Genomic DNA, 21,202 nt, shown 5'->3' with positions numbered 1-21,202 from the left:
CTTTGATTTGTTACTTTTGAGTACCAGGCAGAGCAAGCGCAGTGCTGGAGGAGAGAGGATGATTTATTTCTTACTGCACACAATAAACATGGCACGGCTGAAGCCAAAGCTTCTTCTTCAAGTCATCTTGGTGTGAGACTGATTTCTTACTGATTTTCTTACTGATGTCGAGCTGGATTCTCGACATTTGGTGCCCCGTGTGACTACCTTCGGACTCCACGTTGTTTCTCATCGTTCAGCGCTCACCACACGTCTTTCATCCGCTATGGATCCCGGTGAGTGCTCCCTTGGTGCCCTCGTGTGATTTATTTCGGACTTCATGCTGTTTTACAACGTTCAGCCTCACCCCGCCCGGCAAGGGCTGCAGACGCGTCGTTCATCCACCTAGTGGATCCCTGGTGAGTGCTCCCAACCCCCCCCCTTTCTTTTGCCATTATGGGGCAGTCTCTCTCTCCACCACAGAAAAAGTTTTTTGAAGACCTTAAATCTCTTTTGGCCAGCAACAGCCTTCTTGTCTCAGATGCTGATATCGTGTCTCTTATAGAAGCATTGGATACCCATTGCCCCTGGTTTTTTCCTCAGCATGGGAATTATAGTTTAAAAGACTGGGAAAAAATAGGACAATTTTTCCAAAACCATCCTCAGATTGATGTCAAAGTTTTGCATGCCTGCTGTAAGGTTTATAAGGCTATCTCAAGCCTAACTCCTACAAATCTCCTCCTGGCCGCTGCTTCAGCTCCTTTGCCCCCCCTCCCAATCCTCATGCTGCCTTCAGAAGCACCGTCTTATCAGCCTCCTAAACAGGCAGACATTTTTTCTCCGGCTCCTGTCCTCCCTCCCCTGCATTCTTCGCATTCCACACCCCCCATTTCCACTGCCCTCCAAGAGACTCTTTGTACTGCTGCTCCGTTGCTGCCTTTTGATTCTGATACTCCAAATCTCTTTCCTGTGATTGCTCCTGCACCCCCAGCCCCCGTCATGCTGACCCAAACCGATGTTCTCGATGGGCTGACGGGAGGAGGCAATTTTCTTCCTATTGCCCAACAGTTGGCCCTTGATCCTATGTATTGGGCAGCCACCACAGCCTCAGCCCAAGAGGCTCTGGCCTCTGTCCCTGATGACAAGAATGAGCGCAATGGCCGATGGGGAAGCATCAGACAGGGCCCTGCAAAGCCCTATGGACAATTTGTTGATCGCTTGTATAATACCTTCAAGCGGCAAGTTCAGGACCTGGCAGCACAAGAACTGATTGTACGCCAGCTTGCGTTTGCTAATGAGGACTGTAAGCAAGCGCTGCTCCTTCTAATGGCAACATCAAATATAGCCATTGCTGATATGCTTAAAGCCTGCCAGTCAGTGGGCACTGCTAGCCACGGCCTGCTAGCCATGGCCTTGTCCTCCGCCGTGTCCCAAAATCCTGCAAAGGATAAAACCTGTTGGCTTGACAGTGGCTAAGGAAAAAATCCAGCGGACCTTACCTATTACGTGCCTGGGACACAAGCTGCCAGCATCTGCAGCCATTCCAGTCACGCCTCAACTACAGTTCCCTGATCATCTTAAACTGGTGGAATTACAACAAATTCTTGGACAGCTGAATTGGATAAAGAGTTATTTGGACCTGCCCACCTCCACTTTGTCTCCACTATTTTCTGCCCTTAAAGGACATAAGGATCCAGCAGACAAGATCACAATCACCTCTGCAATGGAAGAGGCTCTTCCACAGCTGTTCCAGTGTTTCCTGGCACGCTGAAAGGCCATCTTCATCCCTACTGCATTGGCCCCCCTTTTCCCTGGGAAGCCACTTCAACCACCAAACATCATTACAGTTTTGCTGCCTCCCAATAGCGACCATCCCATCTGTGTCATCACGCTTCATTGGGCTTGGACTTTTGACTCAGCAGTACAAGGAGCAATACATCAGACTTATTTACAGCAAATGGGCTCCTGTATCTGCAGAAATAGTTGTGTGACTTCTTCTGGATTGTGGTTTTTACATGCCAATAATCAAGCCACGAAATATCACACAGGTTGCTCGGAAGTGGCCATTGGACTAATTTACCATTCTCATCCTTATTGACATCGCTTGGATTTTACCCCCCAGTTCTCTTCTTTGTTTCTCCTCCCTCAGGAGTCCTGCCCTATGATGTGTTCCCCTGAGCATGTATAGAGGGCTGTCTTGGAACTATTGTGGACTCTTGGCAAGGGAGGGGGTGAGGGGATTTCAGTGTGTTCCAGTTGTTTCATTTTTGTGCTTTGGCATGGTTCCCGGACAGAAAGAAAGTTGCAATATGGTTCTTTAGCAAGGCCCGCGAATACAATGGGCTCTGTTCTCGACCTTGTTGCAATCTTTTTAGTTACAGCAAGTGGAATATGCTTGAAGCGAAATATGCTTCGCTAGTGCCTTTTAGCTGCTGAGAAAAATGATTTTAAAAAGTTTTGAGAAGTTTTGAGCTTTTTTTGGTGATGGTATTCTAGCATTCCAGTAAATGCTTCATTTAAGATTAGCAATAATATGAAGGACAATCGTATAAGTTTATCACCTGTGTTTTGTTGCTTGCAGAAATAGTGTCTTATTGTTTTCGTTTTAATCATAATAGCAAAAAAAAAAAAAAAATAGGTCATTATCCATATTATAATTGGACCTATGAGTATGTTAATGGATCTTCTTGTTTTTTTTAATGTTACCACTATGAGTGATAGGCCAAAAGTTTTAGTTAATAATGTCACAACTTACATGACTTATGACCAACAGGCTGCGTGTAGAGATTTTTATGTTTGGTTGGACTGGATGAGAAAGAGCAGTAAATCTACATATTTGCTTCAATCTGATTTATGGTTATTCTGTGGCAAATTGGACCGAAGCTTTGTTTTAATTCTATCATCTTTGTTTTAAAAATAATTAACAAAAACAAAACAAAAACAAAAAAGTCAGAAATGAGAGAAGTTGCTTTATAAACTTTTTATGCTTTAAATGTAATCCTTGCTTCTAAAGGTGGAATTTATGCCTTAATTCATTCTCATTATTGTATGTATATAACTGATCAATCAACCAATATCTCTGCTATTATTGATTATATGGAACAAATGATAACCCATAATCCTTTGAATCCACCTGAAGTTTTTGATCCATGGGATTGATTATTTTCTTGGTTACTTAATGGATTATGGTTAAGAAATTTATTATTGATTGTAATTGCATGTATTGTTGGTTTTATTATGTATTCAATGCTTGCTTTTTTTTTTATTTCCCAATGTACTGCATGGTGGTATCGACCACGGCCCACCACAGGGGTTACAAGGGGAATTTATGTTGCAAAATATAAACGCTTAGGTAATGGGAATGCAATTCTGATTAAGATTTCCTCTTATAATATAAACAAGAAAAGAGGGCATGTGGGAAAATGATTGCTTGTACATAAGAGCATGAGCAGAGTTCTTATTATTGCAGAGTGATTTTACAGCACGAGATATTGCTAAGAGCATGATGAGCAAGTGAACACCTCATGCTAGACTAATGATTGGCTCACGTAGCATAACACTCTCTTTGTCTGTGGGCAAAAGCAAGGTTACATTCCTTTGATTTGTTACTTTTGAGTACCAGGCAGAGCAAGCGCAGTGCTGGAGGAGAGAGGATGATTTATTTCTTACTGCACACAATAAACATGGCACGGCTGAAGCCAAAGCTTCTTCTTCAAGTCATCTTGGTGTGAGACTGATTTCTTACTGATTTTCTTACTGATGTCGAGCTGGATTCTCGACACAAGATCTCCCACGATGGGAGAGCAGCTGCCCGTCCTTCGCCATGGGTTCTGACAAGATTCACAAATTGTGCAGAGTGATCAGAACGGTGACAGAAGCTGGCGGTTGTGCTCTTGGAGGTTACATTCACATAGAGCTTTGAGGACCAAAGAGGGCTTGCACTCCAACATGCTCTGTAGGAAAATAGAGTAAGACAGTCCCTGTTTAAAAGACAGCCTCCAATGACCTTGGAGCACAGGAACCAGACCGAGGCATGCAAATGTCAAGAAATGGATAAATGAAATAGAACAGAAAACCTCCGCTCCTTCAACCACATCCCTGGCCTTGGTTCTTACTTCCCACATACAGTAACCCTCTTGGAGGGTGTTCCCAGTCTACGTGTCTGGAAAATGTGTGACTGGAAAATTGGGACATTCATGCCAGCCTCATACCCCAATGTCCACATGTCTACACAATGTCTAAAGGGGAGCACGTTCAGCTAAAAATGCATAGGCTCCTCTTTTAGTCATTCATTATTCAATATCCCACCTTTCTCCCAGTGCAGGATCCAAGGTGGCTCACAGCATCATTCAAAACAGATAACTAAATGCAAACAATTTGAATATATATATATATATATAGAGAGAGAGAGAGAGAGAGAGAGTAACCCTATTAAAAATTGAACAGAAAAACCTTCCTCCTCCAAACATAAAATTAAGAACATCATCCATCTGCACAAGACACTGCCACAACAGCCAGTTGGTGGTCAAAGACCTTCCAGTGAAAGGAAAGCAGGGAGGGCCTAGCTTACCATGGAAGGGAGCTTCACATTCTTGGAGCCACCACCAAGAAGGCCCTTGCATTGTTGCCAAATTTTCCTGTGAAGGTGGTGGGGCTGAGAGAAAAGCCTCCCTGCAAGGTCTCAAAACCCAGGTGGGCTCCTATAGGGAGGTATAGTCCTTCAGGTAGCTTTGACCCAAGCCATGTAGGGCTTTGTAGGTCATCCCCAGCACTTTTCAGATGGGGGATGTGCCGTGGTGGAGCCAGCTGGTGTGGTCCAGGCTTTTCCCTCCACACACTCCTTGATTGTAATTGGTTGGGGGTGGCTTTAAAAGGTGGTTGTGGCAGAGCCAACACAAGTTTTCTTTGGCGGCACACTTTCCCTTATACCTTGTGTTTCTCTTCTTTGCTCCACCACACTGTAGCCATCAGAGGCTCCACCGAAATCTTCGATCCATCGGTTGAGTTTGGTAAGGCTGTAGGAACATATAAGTTAGACGATGTACAGTTGACACCTTTTTGGTGCATGCCTGTGAATGGCAGAGTGGGATATTAAGCTGTTTGGCTTAGGGCCTGGAAGGGACCAAGTCAAGCTCGGCGCCAACAAGTGGTGGCATTTTGGTCAGCTTGAGATCCAGTGGATCCAAGCCCACCATAGTCACTCCCTATTCCTGGAGTGCCCAGCTGTGGGGTGAAGTCTCCCAGCAGTACTTCACACACACCCCTTTCCCTGGTAATACTTCCAGGTGACTGGGGGTGGCCGCCGAGACCACATAACACCAGTTTTGAAAGACCTACATTGGCTCCCAGTACGTTTCCGAGCACAATTCAAAGTGTTGGTGCTGACCTTTAAAGCCCTAAACGGCCTTGGCCCAGTATACCTGAAGGAGCGTCTCCACCCCAATCGTTCTGCCTGGATGCTGAGGTCCAGCGCTGAGGGCCTTCTGGCGGTTCCCTCATTGCGAGAAGCAAAGCTACAGGGAACCAGGCAGAGGGCCTTCTCGGTAGTAGCATCCACCCTGTGGAATGCCCTTCCATCAGGTGTCAAAGAGATAAATAACTACCTGACATTCAGAAGACATCTTAAGGCAGTCCTGTTCAGGGAAGTTTTTAATGTGTGACATCTTAGTGTATTTTTGGTCTTTGTGGAAGCCGCCCAGAGTGGCTGGGGAAACCCAGCTAGACGAGGTATTAATAATTTATTATTATTATTATTATTATTATTATTATTATTATTATTATTATTCCACCCAGTACTTCTGCTCCCTTTCAGCAGGCAGAACCAGGAACTTCACATGTGGGAAAACACCACCACCAGTCCATGGGGCCGTGGAGGCTAGTGGAGCTCCCTTCACTGGGTGAAGGGAAACCTCTCCCTCAATCAGAGCAGTGAATTGAGGGTGTTGGATTGCACCCTTACTATATGATTTCCCTCAATACCAGGGGTGGAGAACCTCTGGCATGCCACCAGTCCATCTTGGGCAAGCCTTGCCCAAGAGGTGCAGACTAGAAGCCTTTCCTTATATTTCGGATGCGACTCCCCCATTTTACAGATAATGAAGGTCTGGGGGAAGTGGAGGCTGCTCCATTAGGGAAAGAGGGGCACTGCCCCACGAAGATGCCTGCCTTCTTACTTACAGCCAGTCAGAGGGTAGCTCTGCCTGTGATTGGCTCCACTGACCAATGGTTTCCCCGCCTTCTGCCCTACCAGTCCCAATGGGCACCAGCCAGTACTGAACGGGAAACGGAGCAATAAACGGACAGGTTGGGGGGAGCAGAATTCTGTCATGCAGGCAATACTGAGCAAGATGCAGAGGTTCTGATTCTGCATACAGCAGCATCCTATGTCCCCATGTTTTTGGATATTCACAACATGTTGGATTGTCATATCAGAGAGTTGTCACATGTGAATGTCAACATCTAACTTTGGATGTACCGTCATATCAGAAATGGTGTGCTAAGACAAGGGCGTGAAATGTTTTGCAAAACCTTTTACTGGATTCTTTTTTTTACTACATTTTTATATTGTGCATTTACGTTTTGCTTGTGGTTTTCCTATTGTAATTTAATGGTGTTGTTATATCAAACAGCATATAACTTAAAGCCATAATAATAAAAGAGGGGTGTGTGTTTATGTCTTCAAAAGGCGGCTGTTCCACACGAGAAGCCAAAATGAGCTTCCTTTGCCTGCACGCTTTTCCTTATTTAGGTTTTCCATTTTTCTCTTCTTCTTTTTTCTCCACACCCCCAGCCGGGACCATCTGTACCAAAAGTTCCAAGTACTCAGATTAATTTGGTAAGTCTGTAGAAACATATATTGCAGAAGATACCACTTTCATTATTTACCCCCTTGGCAGCCTTTTAGTGCATGTGGATGAGTTGATGAAGAGGAGCTTAAAACTGTTTGGCTTTGTGGATTAAACACAGGGTGCAATGTCCTGCTTGAAATGTCCTTTGTTACCTCAGACTGCAGATGAGGGAGGGAGGCGGGGAATCACAATTTTGTATACTGCCCTAGGTAAAATAAATAAAAGCCTTCAGCAAAAAACAAAGGCACCCCGTTTGTCACATTTCCATCCCCTCACATGAATTTCAAATTCTCACCATTTAGATAACACAACGTCAGGTGTGGGAAAGCTTTGGCCCTCTAGACATTGCTGAACTACCACTTCCCAGCATCTCTAGCTGTTGTCCATGCTTGCTTGGGCTGGTGGGAGTTGGAGTTCAGCAACATCTAGGGGGCTAAAGCTTTCTGGCACCTGCACTAAGGGCCCACCCACACCCCCAACGTAATGTGGATTGCGAACCCCTTGCACCTCCTTTAGTTCCCTCTCTGCCATGTGGCATTCTCCTCCAACGACCCCTGTCCTCCATTTTCATTCTGGGGGTGTGGCAGGGGTGGGACCAGAGAGGTGAGGGGACTGGATCCTAAGCCTGTTCCGCTCAGGTACATGATTGAGCAACCTGGCCTAGACCACTATTTTAAAGGCTTAGTTTTCCCTTTGCCAGGCTTTAGGGAACAGGGTTTGGGTCTTGTAATGTGTATGGGTTGCTCGTGCGTAAGTTGCCGCCTCTCCAGGCTTTGTTGCCTTGCTAAACCTTTCAGTCTGGGCAGCCCTTCACTTCGTGGCTGCCTCAGTCGCTAGCAGAATCCGTCAGTGGGCGTTTCTTAAATCTTTTCCAACATAAAAGTTGTTTGACACCCAGTCTCCTCCTACTCTCTCTGCGCGGAAGTCTTCTGCGCAGGGTGGGCGTGGGTAGCGGAGGACCCGTGTTCTCCCCGCTGGTGTCCAGTGAAGAGTCCTGGAGCCCTCTCGCCGATTCCCCCATCAGCCCCTCTATATCCCTGGTGTTGCACTGATTTGCTTCCCCATCTGCGGAGCTGCCTCTCTCCCTGCTGGGCCCTTCTCCAGCATCATTTGAGAGCCTTCCCTCCGCCTCTAGCTCTGATGTCAGTTCCCTGACAGGTCTGGTGTAACATTACACTGGATTAAGTTTCGCCAGCCTGGTTTATGCCAGTTTCTTGCACGTAGGATTGCTCTCTTGGTCAGTGTGAATTCTGTTCTATGCCACAGGCACTGGGATGAGGGAGTAGAATGGACTGACTTGCTTCAAACACAGGCGGGCAGCCACTTATCCCACAATGTAGCAAACAAGAAAAAAACAACCACCCTGCAAGTAGAAAGCTGCTTCATTGGGAGCAGCTTGGCTGCACTTTTCCTCCCTGCTGTGCTTGTTCTTTACTTGCATGGAGACACAATGCTCCCCATGTTTTGTTTTGTTTTCAAAGGCATACTGAGAGATGGCGAAGCAACCAGGTGCTATTGGACTGCAAATCCCATACCACCCCTAACCACCGGGCACACCAGCAGGGGCTGATGGGAGTGCAAGTCCAACACGAATCAGTATGGCATAGTGGTTCAGGTGTTGGCCTGGGACAGGTGTGGGGAACCTTGGCCCTCCAGATGTTGCTGAACTACACTTCCCATCAGCCCCAGCAAGCCTGGCCTGGCCTAGTCTCAGACAATTGTAAGATCAAACAAGTATTAGATGGGAAACAGCTGCTTTTAGAGATCTTTCAAAACATGTGTTTCCCCTAGCTCTGGGAACACAATGGAGGCTGGTTCCTTTGGGTCAATGGAGCACTGCTCCAACTTCAATATGCCCCCTTCTGCCTGCCTTCTTATTTACGGTACAACCAGCCCAGGATGGAGTGGCAGCACTCTTGTTAGCTTCCTCCTCAGCCTAAGTGTCACCCTTGGAGAAATCAGCATTGGGGGGGGGAGGGGACTAGAATCAGTTGACTCTGCCTGTCATTGGCTCTGGCCCTACCGACCACCCTGTCAGTTCCAAAGGGCACCAGCCAATACTGCAACAATGTGAGTTGTAGTGCAAGGGATGGTCTCTGTATGAAAAGAACATTTGGAAGCCTCTGATCTTTGACAGCCCTGTATCTTTGATGGCCTCTGGTGGCCACAGGAACTAGATTTTATTGGGTGTGGGGGGGGGTAAGAAAGTGCAGGGAGGGGTGCAAATGCAATCAGATGTATATAACAGAATCCAGGGAACCTCTGGAGCTTCAGCCCCATTCCAGCCCAACCCTCAGTGTTGCACATTAGGAGCCAGGAAGAACCATTGTTGGAAGGGATCCCAAAGGTCATCCAACCCCCTGCCATGCAAAGAGTTTTATTGCTGCCTGTACACATTCTTGCTGGTGTTTTGCATTTTCTTCCTTGTTTCTCCGTCCCCCAGCCACCAAGGTCGGCGGACAGCAGCCGCAAGCTGCCACCAAGGTCTGAGGACAGCAGCCGCAAACCGCCACAAAGCTCAGAGGACAGCAGCAGCAAGCCTCAGGATAGCTTGGTAAGAATGTAAAGCCAAACACTGCAAGATGAAACAACATTGGTCAGCAATCCCCTAAGCAGCCTTTAACAGTGGATGCACATCTCTATTGTCATATTTAACAAAGGAGAAAGATAGGAGATAGACTATTTTTTTCAAAAAAATAAAATAGTACAGTGGTGCCCCACAAGACAAATGCCTCGCAAGACGGAAAATTCACTAGACGAAAGAGTTTTCCGTTTTGGAGGTGCTTTGCAAAATGAATTTCCTATGGGCTTGCTTCGCAAGACGACAATGTCTTGCGAGTTCCTGCTGGTTTTTTCCCCTCCCCCCTTTTTCTAAGCCACTAAGCCACTTATCAGCTGATCCGATCAGCAGATAAGTCGCTAAAAGCGCTAATCCGCTAATCCTTCAATGGGCTTACTTCGCAAGACGAAAAAACCGCTAGACGAAGAGAATCACAGAACGGATTCTTTTCGTCTTGCGAGGCACCACTGTACAGGGAAAAGTATAATAACAGCACCCACTGTCAGCTCGCATTGAGAATGCAGTAGCGACCAGTACTTCCAGCTAAAATTGGACATAAAAATTGTTATAAGTCCTCCAGATGTCCAGAGAGGAACCCACGTGAAACTGGTGTTTACAAAAATATATTCAAATGTAGCAAAGGCGGTGAGGTCCTCAGACTATTGCCTAATGGATGGTGGGCATTTATCCTTCCAGGCTCAAAATTTAAGTCTCCTGGCAACCACAAGACCTCACCACATTCACTTTTGCTGTCTTGCTGTTTATCCTCACACAACAGGAATATAGTTAAAAAGAACACGGTCATCCTCCAAAGGTCAAAGTTTTGGCCAGTGTAAGATTTATATGGACAATAGCTTCAGACCAAAAATAATATGTCACTCGACATGCCCACATCATATGCCTTGATGAGGCCTTGTCAGCGCTGAACTTCCAGCACATCTCTGCACAAGAAAGTGCCTTCCTATACAAATGTTGTGAAGTACAAGCTACCAGAAACAACCAATTTTGCCTGTTCAGTCTCTGTTTCATATCTAGAGAAGCCACAAAGCTCACCAGGTGACTTCCAGCCCATTGCTGTATCTCAGCCTAAGCTGCCTCATAGGGGCCTTGTGGGGATAACATGAAAATTCAGAGAGCTATGGACACCATCTTCAGCTCCTTGGATGAAAAGTGGGATATCAACGTAACAAATGTAATATGTAAATAAATATAATTATAATCAATCAACCCATGTCACTCGTCCCCAGTCCAGAATGGGACCACAGCAGACGCAAAGGGTTAAAAATGTCCAGAAATATAATTTTAATCTTTATACTGGCAGCATCTCAGAATTCTGGTGTGTTGTTTTTTTAATTATGGGATTACTGTTGCCATTTGTAGGTGTTTGTTTTTCATGCTGATACTGTATTATTTAATTTTGTGCTCTATTTTATTTTTTAAACTGAATTGGACATAGAATCATAGAATTCTAGAGTTGGAAGGGATAATGAGGGTCATCTAGTCCAGTGTTTCCCAACCGGTGTTCCGCGGCACACGAGTGTGCCGTGAGACGTTGCCTCGTGTGCCGCGAGATGCCTGGAGGGAGGCGGGCGAGTCGGGCGGCGAGAGGCGGGGCGGTGGCGGCGAGGAGAGGCCGTGCCTCCTGCTGCTGCCTGGCGCTCCTCCTCGCAGCCGGCAGCGCTGCCTGGGCGCCTCCGCGCGACTCTGCCTCGCTGGGTTTGGTCTCCCAGCAGAGACGGGTCACACGCGCCCCTCCCTCCCTCCCTCAGCCTGCGCGGAGGGAGAGCCAGAGAGAGGCATCGCTCCTGCGCTCCGAGGCGGATTGAGCGCAGCTGAGAGGAGCTGCCGAGGGAAAAAACTTTCACTTTTGTGCGTCCCTCCCGGCGTGACGCTGCGCGCTGACGTCACGGGGCGGGGCTTTACTGGTGGTGTGCCGCGAGATTTTTTTTCAGTAAACAGGTGTGCCGTTGCCCAAAAACGTTTGGGAAACACTGATCTAGTCCAACCCCCCGCAATACAGGAATCTTTTGCTCAACAAAGGGCTCGAACCTGCCTCTCTCAGATTAAGAGGACTAAATTAGTACGTGACTAATAATGTAAAGAATAGATCAATTTTTAAAATGAAAGCCCCACCACCACATGGCCTGGGGTCTAGCTGATGGGGAGGAGGAACATCTACAATTCTAAATCCCGGACAAGCCCTATATTTATTGCAATACTAAACGATGAGTGAACGTTCCTATAGTGTCGGGTTTTATCTCTTTAGAGAGCCAGTGTGGTGTAGTGGTTAAGAGCGGTAGTCTCGTAATCTGGGGAACCGGGTTCGCGTCTCCGCTCCTCCACATGCAGCTGCTGGGTGACCTTGGGCTAGTCACACTTCTCTGAAGTCTCTCAGCCCCACTCACCTCACAGAGTGTTTGTTGTGGGGGAGGAAGGGAAAGGAGAATGTTAGCCGCTTTGAGACTCCTTAAAGGGAGTGAAAGGCGGGATATCAAATCCAAACTCTTCTACATTGTGAGCTTTCCACCCAACTGGCAAGGTCAGGGAGCTGTCCAGTGAGCTAGTGATCAATAGGTTTCAGATAGCAATGGAGCTGTCCAGCACAGCAAGGTAAGAAGCTGCATCAGCAGTGGTTAGACCCCCAACTAAGCAGCCCTACAGCTAGCTCTGCTGTTCCATACCTAGTCTTGTGGCCAGAATGAGAAAAGGCTGCCTAAATCCATCTGACATCAGGACCCATTAAAAGCAGAGGAGAGCAGGAATATGTGAGATAAATTAAGGTTACCTGATTTTTTCCCAATGAATCTGGGGACACTTTTCAACTTCAATAGGAATGATAGGATTTTGTCAGGAGACTGATTTGTAAATCCAGGGACTGTCCCTGGGAAATGGGGACGTCTAGTAACCTAAAGATAAATGCTTTGACCCATGGACACTTTCCCAGTCGTATAGGGAAGTCCAAAGGGTGCCTCCTTGCTTCGGAGAGGCATTCACCGGCTTAAAGCAGGACTGGGGGACCTGTGCCTCTCCAGATGTTGTTGGACTCCAACTCCCATCAGCCCCAGCAAGCATGGGCAGTGGTGAGGCATGATGGGAGTTATAGTCCAGCATCTGGATGGCCGCATCCCTGGCTTAAGTATGGAGGTGTAGACTGGAGGCAGGGCAGTGGGTTCCTGATAAAGCTATCCTAGGCATGTCTACTCAGAAATCAGTCCTATTGAGTTCAGTGGGGTTGGAAACCTGTGGCCTTCCACTGGAAAACAGAAAGATATGTGGTAACTGCCTTATACTGTCAGGTCAATGGTTCATTATAGCTGACACTAATTGGCAGTTGCTCTTCAGGGCTTCACATGGGGAACTGTCCCAAGTCTACCTCGAGATGTTGAGGATTGACTTTCTGCATGCAAGGCAGATGTTCTACCACAGAGCCACAACCCTTCCTCTATTATCCCCCAGATGCTCTTGGACTCCAGTTCCCATAAGCCTCAGCCAAAACATCCAATGGTCAAGGATGATAGGCGCTGTAGTCCATCAACATCTGGAAGGCCACACTTTCCTGTCCCTGCAGCAGAGGATTACAACCAGAAGAAGCTGTTTCTCATACTTTTAGGGGAAGGCAGGTTCTAGGATCCAACAAGAGCTGTGCGGGGGGAGGGGGAATTTGTTTTTTCAATCCCACCTGCTGTTGAACCCAGTGGAGTTTTGACTATATGCAGTTTCACATATACCTAAGAACATAGCCCCTGCAAAAGTGGGGAGATTGTATTATGATTTTTGTAGTGCAATTGAAAATGAATCTCCTGCTGTTTGTCTTTTAGTATCCCTTAATTTCAGTTGATTTTTCAGCAATAGCTACGGACCAGAATTGACAAAGCCACACAAATCCTTATTTATCCCTTTAAAATATTTCTGTTTTCTTACCATAACCATCCTGACTGAGTTAGCTATGAATATAAAACCAATGCTTTATCCAAACTGTGTTCATTTGGCTCATCCTATATCCCCAGTAATGCTAACAATGGGATTGGTATCAATTCTTGTTTGTTTTTCATTTCCATGAACACCACCTCCTAAAAAGAAAGGGCTTCACGTATTCTGCCTCCCTCCCCCCCCATTTAACCTTTTCTTCTTTACTTCTTCACACCGTAGGCTGTCAGGCCAGGACACAGGGCTCGCAGGCGCCGGGAAAGCATAGTAAGACTTGATAGACATATGTATTTCAGATGTATATTTTTATATTTACAGAATTATTTTTATATTATTTATATTGCTGCACACCATGATGTTATATTGTATCAATTGGCAGTATATACGCGGGTGGCGCTGTCAGTTAAACCACAGAGCCTAGGGCTTGCCGATCAGAAGGTCGCCGGTTCGAATCCCCACGACGGGGTGAGCTCTCGTTGCTCGGTCCCTGCTCCTGCCAACCTAGCAGTTCGAAAGCACATCAAAGTGCAAGTAGATAAATAGGTACCACTCTGGCGGGAAGGTAAACGGCGTTTCCGTGCACTGCTCTGGTTCGCCAGAAGCGGCTTAGTCATGCTGGCCACATGACACGGAAGCTGCACGCTGGCTCCCTCGGCCAACAAAGCGCGATGAGTGCCGCAACCCCAGAGTCAGCCACGACTGGACCTAATGGTCAGGGGCCCCTTTACCTTCAAATTATTTTATAAATAAACTCCCTGCAGGGTTGCTGTGCGAATTGTCTGTTAAAGAAAGAATGAAACAAACAAACAAACAAACAAAAACAGTCTCCTGTGCCACTTTAAAGATTAATGAATTAGGCATAAGCTTTCATGGACTAAAGTCCACTTCATCAGATGTTCTCTGCTGGCAGCAATATATGTTGGGAGGGTGGGGTATAGCGAAAGAAAAAGGTTAACAGTGGATTCAAACGGCTGTAGAATGTAGAAAGTACAGATTGTGACAATTGAAAGCTTAATCATCTGTAAAATAAGCACTGTGATCAATGGGTGATACACAGTTATCCTAGCATTGGAAGGACAATAAAAAACAGTACTGGGAGTGGAAACCATGGTCTATATTGATGCCCAGATGAATATAATCAAACTGTATTTGCAACTCCAGCTCATGCTGGAGTCTGCCCTTTGAAATAGCTCTGTAGGTGAATGGCAGCAGTTTTATTCTTAGTCATATTTTGTCTTCTTCGTTTCTTCACCACCAACATCCCCAGCTGGGAGTAATGACAACAGGATAGACTTTCTAATGCACCTGGGGGCAAGATGATGGTTGGGGGGGCAAATAGCACACATGGGGTTGTGTCCAATGTTAGTCCTACTCTGAGTAGAGCCACTACTAACACAAAGAACATGAAAGAACACGGCTAACTTTGGTCCGATAGATAGATAGATAGATAGATAGATAGATAGGTCTATTCTGTATGGAACTTCACTGGATACGACTTGCAGGTCTGATCTCCAATAGCTGGGGAAGCAGTAGCTGCTTCCCCAGCTTCTGCATCCTGTAGTGGCTGCCTCAGTTACTTTGCCTAACAGTAGGGCTGGCCCCAGTTGTAACCCTGCTGTGAAAAAGGCAAATTCCATGCTGGGGGTCTTTAGCAGAGGAACTGAGAATAGAACTGCTGGCGTCATAATGCCGTTGTACAAATCTGTGGTGCAAACATATTTGGAATACTGTGTACAGTTCTGGTTGCCTTACCTCAAAAAGGATATTGTAGAGTTACAGAGATGGAAGAGCTTCAGAAAAAGGAAGCCCAAAGGATCAACTCCCCTATGGAGAAAGGTTGCCATGTTTGGGACTTTTGCTTTAGAGAAAAGGCCAATAATAATAATATACTTTTTGTACCCTACCCACATCTGACTGGGTTTCCCCAGCCACTCTGGGTGGCTTTCTAACAGAGCATAACAAAAGCACAACAAAGCAAAACACTACACTACACCTTAAAAGAGGCGACATGATAGAAGTTTTTTTAATAATTAGGCACGGCATAGAGAAGGTAGATAGAGAAAAGTTGTTCTCCCTCTCTCGTGACGCTAGAACTCACTGACACCCAGGGAGGCTGAATGTAGGAAGATGCAGCACTTTCATGCAGTGCATAGTTCAATTATGGAACATGCTTCTGCAAGAGGCAGTGATGGCAACCCCCCTGGGTGGCTTCAAAAGAGGGATAGGCAAATTCATGAAGGCTGTTGATGGCTACAAGCCATGTTGGCTATGCTTCTGAATACCAGTTGCTGGAAACAGTGGCCTTGTGCTTGTGGGTTTCCCATGGGCACCTGGGCAGCTGCTAGGAAATGAGGAGGCTGGAATAAATGGGCCAATGGCCTGATCCAGCAGGCTCTTCTTACTTTCTTGCTTTTTCCTTCAGGGGATTTTCTGAAGCCTCTTGATCATTTTGGTTGCCCTTTTCTGCATCCTTTACAGTATCCTTTTTGAGGCCTTTTTGAGAGATCTATGAGCCTGGGTACGCACCCCAGGTTATTAAAAGTTTCCAAACTAACCACACATTTTTATTTTAATACCAGAAACCCCCTGAAAAACCAGGAGAGTGAGGAGAGACAAATGCACAATCAGGACTACAGAGACTTGCATATCATGGGAAAACAGCATCCAAGCAGAGAATGCAAAAAGCAGGAGTCAAGTGGAGGGAGAGGCTTCTGAGTGGAGGCTGCATCTGAAGAAGTGTCAAAAGGGGAAGGGAAGAACAGCTTCAGCACTCATCACCCGGAGAAGGAGCTATCAGCATACGTACCAACCTCCAGTGATATCCCTACTGCTAGAGCATCATTCCTTGGACGTGGGCCACAAAGGAACTTCTCTTTGTATATATATGATCCTCAGTGTGTTCACACTTTGCTTCAAATTTCCGGCCCTTTCCATGTTGGCATTGAGTAGGAATTATGCCCAAGGTAGTGCCAATTTGGAGGACATGCCCCCTGGCAGCAGCCCAGATCATGGCATAGCATTGGGTTGCTTGAATTGTGGACAAGTCCAAGAACAACATACACAGCTTGGCTCTGGCCCATCAAGAAAGAACCCAGGACACGTTCCTTAGCCAGGTTCTGGGTCATTTTTTTCTGCTACATACAGAGATGCTAGCGGGTCTTTTCAGTAAGACCTTTTGATTCCAAGCTCTTCTCTTCCAAAGCCTCAAGATGTTTGCTATGCTCTCGGCCCTGCCTTTTCCAATGCCACCTAGGATCGCGTCACACGCAGAGGAATAAGGAAAGCTCACTTGCTGCTTTGCATTCTCTGGATTTGGGGATGCCGCCTAGTTCAGTTGCCCTTTAAAATCAACTTTGCCCCAAAGAACTTTGTGAACGTCACAAAATAGATGGGGGGGGGGGGGAAATAGATGCAGTATGTTAATCAACTTTCAGAATTGTGCTGGCTTCAGAGTCGCAATAGAAGAATAAAATACTGAATTGAGAGCCTTTATGTTTATGAAAAATTGCTGCTTATGCACCAATGTGTGTGACTGGATCCTGGCCTGTATATTTTGAATGGAGGTATTATAATAAGTTTTTTAATTGTACAGTAAACTATCACAGGATAACATGTTATGCAGAGTGGTATACAAATACTTCGAATATGATTTCTACTACTACTACTAATTAAAACAGAGTTTCCCAAACTTTGGCTCTTCCGGATCCTCCAGAAAACCTATTTATTGAGCATTCATGGCAGAACATTTTTTCCCTACTTACTGTAAAAGGGAACCAGAAGAACTTCAGCCAGGCAACATTACGGTAGCAAAAATATGCAGAAACTCGAATGAGAGCAAAGGTTCATTTCTTGCCTGCTGGTCTGCAGAGCAGTTAAAGAGCTACAGTTTTAAAGACATGCATAGACATGAAAAGAGGAAAACGGCACCTTTGAAGTCCACAGTGCAAAGAGCAGCTTTGAGGGAGGGCTTTTTGGCAGGAGGAGCAGGGGGGAAAGTTAAGTTCCCTCTCCCTGCCTGCTGTGATCCCGATATTGCTCAACACCTCCCCTTTCCAACAGCTGCTATTTGCATTTTTGAAAGAAAAGGAAAAAAGGACCATGCACATTACATGCAAAAGGAGATATTCACCTCCTGTCTAGTATGGCCCTCAGTGTCCCTTGTGGAAAGTCCTCATTCAGAGCAGCACAAAGAATAGGGAACATGATTGTTGCAACCAGCAGAGGGCAGTGATGCCATTTGAGTCTTGCTTACAAACAGTCCAGGGGGTGGCAGTGCCTGTCAGCATCCTCAGTCTCCAGTGTTTGGTTGGCATCCGCTTGGGAGACAACCGAAGAGTGTTGTCCTGGTATATCTTAGCAGGGAGGAGGATGGGAACCAAACTGGACTTTGTTGGCTCTGAACATCAGGGGCTCTGCATCCAGCTTTGGTGGTCTTCCTACCAGCCAGCCACCACCACCACTTGGCATTCAGGAGTGCAGCTGCAGAGATGGATAACCTGTGGTCCTCCAGATGTTGATGGACTCCAGCTCCCATCATCCCTGGACCTGATGGCTACACTGGCTGGCACCGATGGGAGTTGGAGTCCACCAACATATGGAGGGCTGCACGTTCCCCACCCTGCTTTGAGAGCCCACCCACTCAACTTTCCTCAAAATGAGACCTATTGTGGCATAAATGTATCAGGATAGATAGATCAACCACAAAGTCAAACCCCACTTCCCCATATTGACAAATGGAAGATGGAGCCACTATAGATGAGCTTCAAGTGGTGTGGGGGCTCACATCAGAAGTGGGATGTGAGGGGGGCAACATAGGCAGCTGTCAGATAATGAGACAGACCACTGGGCCCTGGCTTAGTAGTCTATACACGGGCTGGCAGCAGCTCTCCGGTATTTCAGACAGGGAGTCCCTGGAGATGGCAGGGATTGATCTTGCGACCTTTTGCACGCAAAGCAAATGAGCTATGGGAAGAACATCGATAACCCAGCTTTCCAAGCCCGTTTATGAGCGTGCACCCCCTCACCATGGGCCTCTTCTTTGTTCAGAGTCCACCGGGCGGTCCAGCGCGCCTCTCTTCCCCGGTCACCTTGCGGGTTTCGAGGGGCTGGCGGAGGAAGCGGGTAGACGGAAGGCCTCCCCCCCCCCCCAATTCGCAACAGGTAAGATGCGCCTGCCTCCCAGGGAGCCCGGCACCGGGGATCGCCACTGCCAAAGCCTCCGCCGGCCGCTTTAAGCGAGAGCAAGCAAGGCGTGCAAAGGGAGACCATCCCAGGGTCAATATTTGCATAGCCACGCCCACGCGCCGTGAAGGGCGGGGGGAGCCGGAGCTGGCGGCTGGCTGGAGGCTCTCGGGGAGCGCGGGCCGCCACGCGCTTCCCCTTTAAGAGCAGAACCTCCGGTCTCGCCCCTCGCCTGGCAAAATGTATCAAATCCGGTGGGCGGGGACGGGTTGGCGCGGCGCGGGCCAATGGGAGTGCGGGGTTTTCCGCGGGAGATCCGAATTTCGCGGCACGTAGTTTGGCGCTTAAAAAAAAAAAAAGCGAGAGAAGGAGGAACGGAAAGAGAAAGGGCTGGGCAGCCATCGGGTGCGCTCTTGCCCCAATCCAAATCCATCCTTGCCCCAGGCGGCCCTGGCAGCGGCCCGGAACCTGGCAGCGGCCCAGCCGGGAGCCCCAAGGAGCCGAGGGGGCCAGCATTGCAAGTCGGCGGCAGCTCCATGAAAGGCGCCGGGGCCGTGAAAGGATCCAGGGCCCGGACTGGCTGCTTGAGCCCGGCCAGGATGCTTCTGCCGAGCCCCTCCGCCGGCCCTGGGATCTAGGCACCGGGAGCCGGAGCGGGGGGCAGCCGGGGAGAGAAATCTTCCGGGTGGTGTTTTGCAGAAAGAAAGAAAGAGCAGAAAGAAAAAGCACCCGAGCTTTTGTTCCCCCGATTCTCCGGCTGCGATTTTTCCCCCCAGCCACAAAAGCTGCTTTCTTTGCTGGGGGAGGGGATGTGCAAAGCTGATCTGTAACCTTGCAAAGTCTCTCCAGAAATCCTTTATTTTATGTTTTTGGAAAGAGGGCTAGTGCAAAGTTGGTGTGTCTTTTTTTTTATTCTCCGCGCTAAGCGTGCATCATTTATTTATTTATTTTTGAAGTCGAGAGCTGGGGTCATTCATCGGTTTGGAGGAGGAGGAAGTGGGGGGGGGGGGAGCCTGCTTGGCCGCCCTATGGCTCGCTCCCCTAGCAAAGAAAGGCTCTGGAAACAGACTTTGATGAAAAGAGAGAAATTGGAGTCTGCATGAGCCATTCCTCCAATACCAAAAGTCAATATTGCAAGCTGTTTCTTCCAGGTTTCTTTTTCTTTGAAGGATGAATTTGTGATTATTGTTTTTTTATGTTGCATTGGGGCTTGACCCCTGGGGAGCAAGCCAATGGCAGTTTTTTAAATGGCTAAGAGTACATTTTCCAAGCTACCTCTCAGGATCTCTCAAAATAAGAACAGTTATTGCCCCCATCACTTGTTTTTGAAGCTCTGCTTGTTCCTTTGTGGCTTTTCGGAGAAGGCTCAGCCATGTTGAGAATCCCCAAAGTTGGGCCTCCTGCCCCTGGACGGGCCCCCCCTGCTCTTGGACCCCCCCAGCAGCAAAAGAAAGTCATGCCTGTGATCACCTCTGCAGAACTGGTGGTCTCTAACCTCAGCAGCCCCCAGATGCGAGCTCTCCCAGCTACCTATTTCACTCAGGTGTACCCTCAGACTGCTGTGGTTGCCCCATTGCCTAGGGGCAGCTGCCTTTATGCCACCCCCCATGGACCCGAGATCAAAACCATGCGATCCGCTTCCACTGGAAAACTGCCGGTAATACCGCTTTCCTTTTTCTCTTACTTTTCCTTTCTGTTTCTTTACCAGCTCGTTGGCTTCTGACACCACTGTTGCACTTTTATATGGATGCAACAAGGTGGGTAGGGTTGGGGGGGCTGGTGGTTGGCCCTGGGTTGCACCTGGCTGTGCAGACCCAAGGAACAAGGTGTACTTCTGCCAATAGCTCCAAAGCCAAGGCTACCTTATGGAAACCTTGGTTGCTGGGTGGGCTTTGTGGGGTTATGCTGTATGGGGGCGTGTAGATGGAGGTGTCCTTTGAGCTAATGCCCAAAGATTCGTGAATCTCAATACAGTACATTGTGGCTCATGCCATTTCTTAACTTCCCTGTACTTTGCCCTACAACACTTCTCCTTTTTGTTATTGCAGAAATCCTAAGGCTGCTACGTCATGCAGAATGCCATCTGTGACACTAAAAGGATAGGGGAAGCATCTTTAAAAACAAGATGCTAAGGAGAAGAATTTCATGTTGCAAAATTCCTCTCCTGCCTTGACATGGCAGTTTGATACATTTCATCACTATTTCAGCCAGGCCTCAATGAATCAGTTCCAGCAGCCTTAATCTTCCCCCTCATTTTCCTTTGATCAAAGCCTTGTGTCTTCCGCCACTCACTCTCTGGAAGAGTTCTGATTTTGACAGAGCTTTTATCTGATTCGATAGCCTCCTGTACATGAATCTAAAGAACCATGCCTGAGTTTGATGCCTCCTCTGGCAAAGGAATCCTAGTAAGCTGGACCATTTGCCCATCTAGCTTAGGATCGATTAGCAGGGGCATTTCCCAGCCCTACCTAGATATGCCAGGGATTGGATGTGGGACCTTCTCCATAAAAGCCAGATGCTCTTCACCAAGCTGCTCCCCAAAGGGGAAAAACAGTTAGAAGGAATTAAGGAAAAGCCCAAAGGCCCCCCTAGTCCAGCATCTTCTTTTCACAGTGGTCAGCCAGGTGTCTTTGGGAAGCACACAAGCAGGAACTGAGCGCCCCATCCCTACTTTCTTCACTTCTGATTCTCAGCAGCTGGTATTAAG

General features: G+C 47.4%; 2 protein-coding genes across 6 annotated transcripts in view; both read left to right on the top strand.

Moving 5' to 3' along the window:
• Positions 1-16,799, top strand: part of CATSPER4 (cation channel sperm associated 4) — a 39,041-nt gene extending 22,242 nt beyond the window's left edge. For 2 of the 5 annotated variants that reach the window (XM_083512172.1, XM_083512176.1), the window contains 5 exons: positions 4,944-4,988; positions 6,770-6,814; positions 9,271-9,381; positions 13,537-13,581; positions 15,894-16,799. In XM_083512172.1, the coding sequence (XP_083368298.1) occupies positions 4,944-4,988; positions 6,770-6,814; positions 9,271-9,381; positions 13,537-13,581; positions 15,894-15,920 (273 nt within the window). In that variant the 3' untranslated portion in view covers positions 15,921-16,799. The remainder of the gene's footprint in view (positions 1-4,943; positions 4,989-6,769; positions 6,815-9,270; positions 9,382-13,536; positions 13,582-15,893) is intronic. The other 3 variants (XM_083512173.1, XM_083512175.1, XM_083512174.1) reach the window with 3 other exon arrangements.
• A 2,054-nt stretch (positions 16,800-18,853) lies between these two features.
• Positions 18,854-21,202, top strand: part of E2F2 (E2F transcription factor 2) — a 43,077-nt gene continuing 40,728 nt past the window's right edge. The window contains exon 1 of the mRNA XM_083512202.1: positions 18,854-20,152. Coding sequence (XP_083368328.1) covers positions 19,868-20,152 — 285 coding nt within the window. The 5' untranslated portion in view covers positions 18,854-19,867. The remainder of the gene's footprint in view (positions 20,153-21,202) is intronic.

The sequence above is a fragment of the Podarcis liolepis genome, assembly GCF_965112155.1.
Source record: "Podarcis liolepis genome assembly, chromosome: 7".
Taxonomy (NCBI): domain Eukaryota; kingdom Metazoa; phylum Chordata; class Lepidosauria; order Squamata; family Lacertidae; genus Podarcis; species Podarcis liolepis.
The sequence above is the reverse complement of the archived record's forward strand: the minus strand, read 5'-3'. Positions and strand labels throughout refer to the sequence as shown.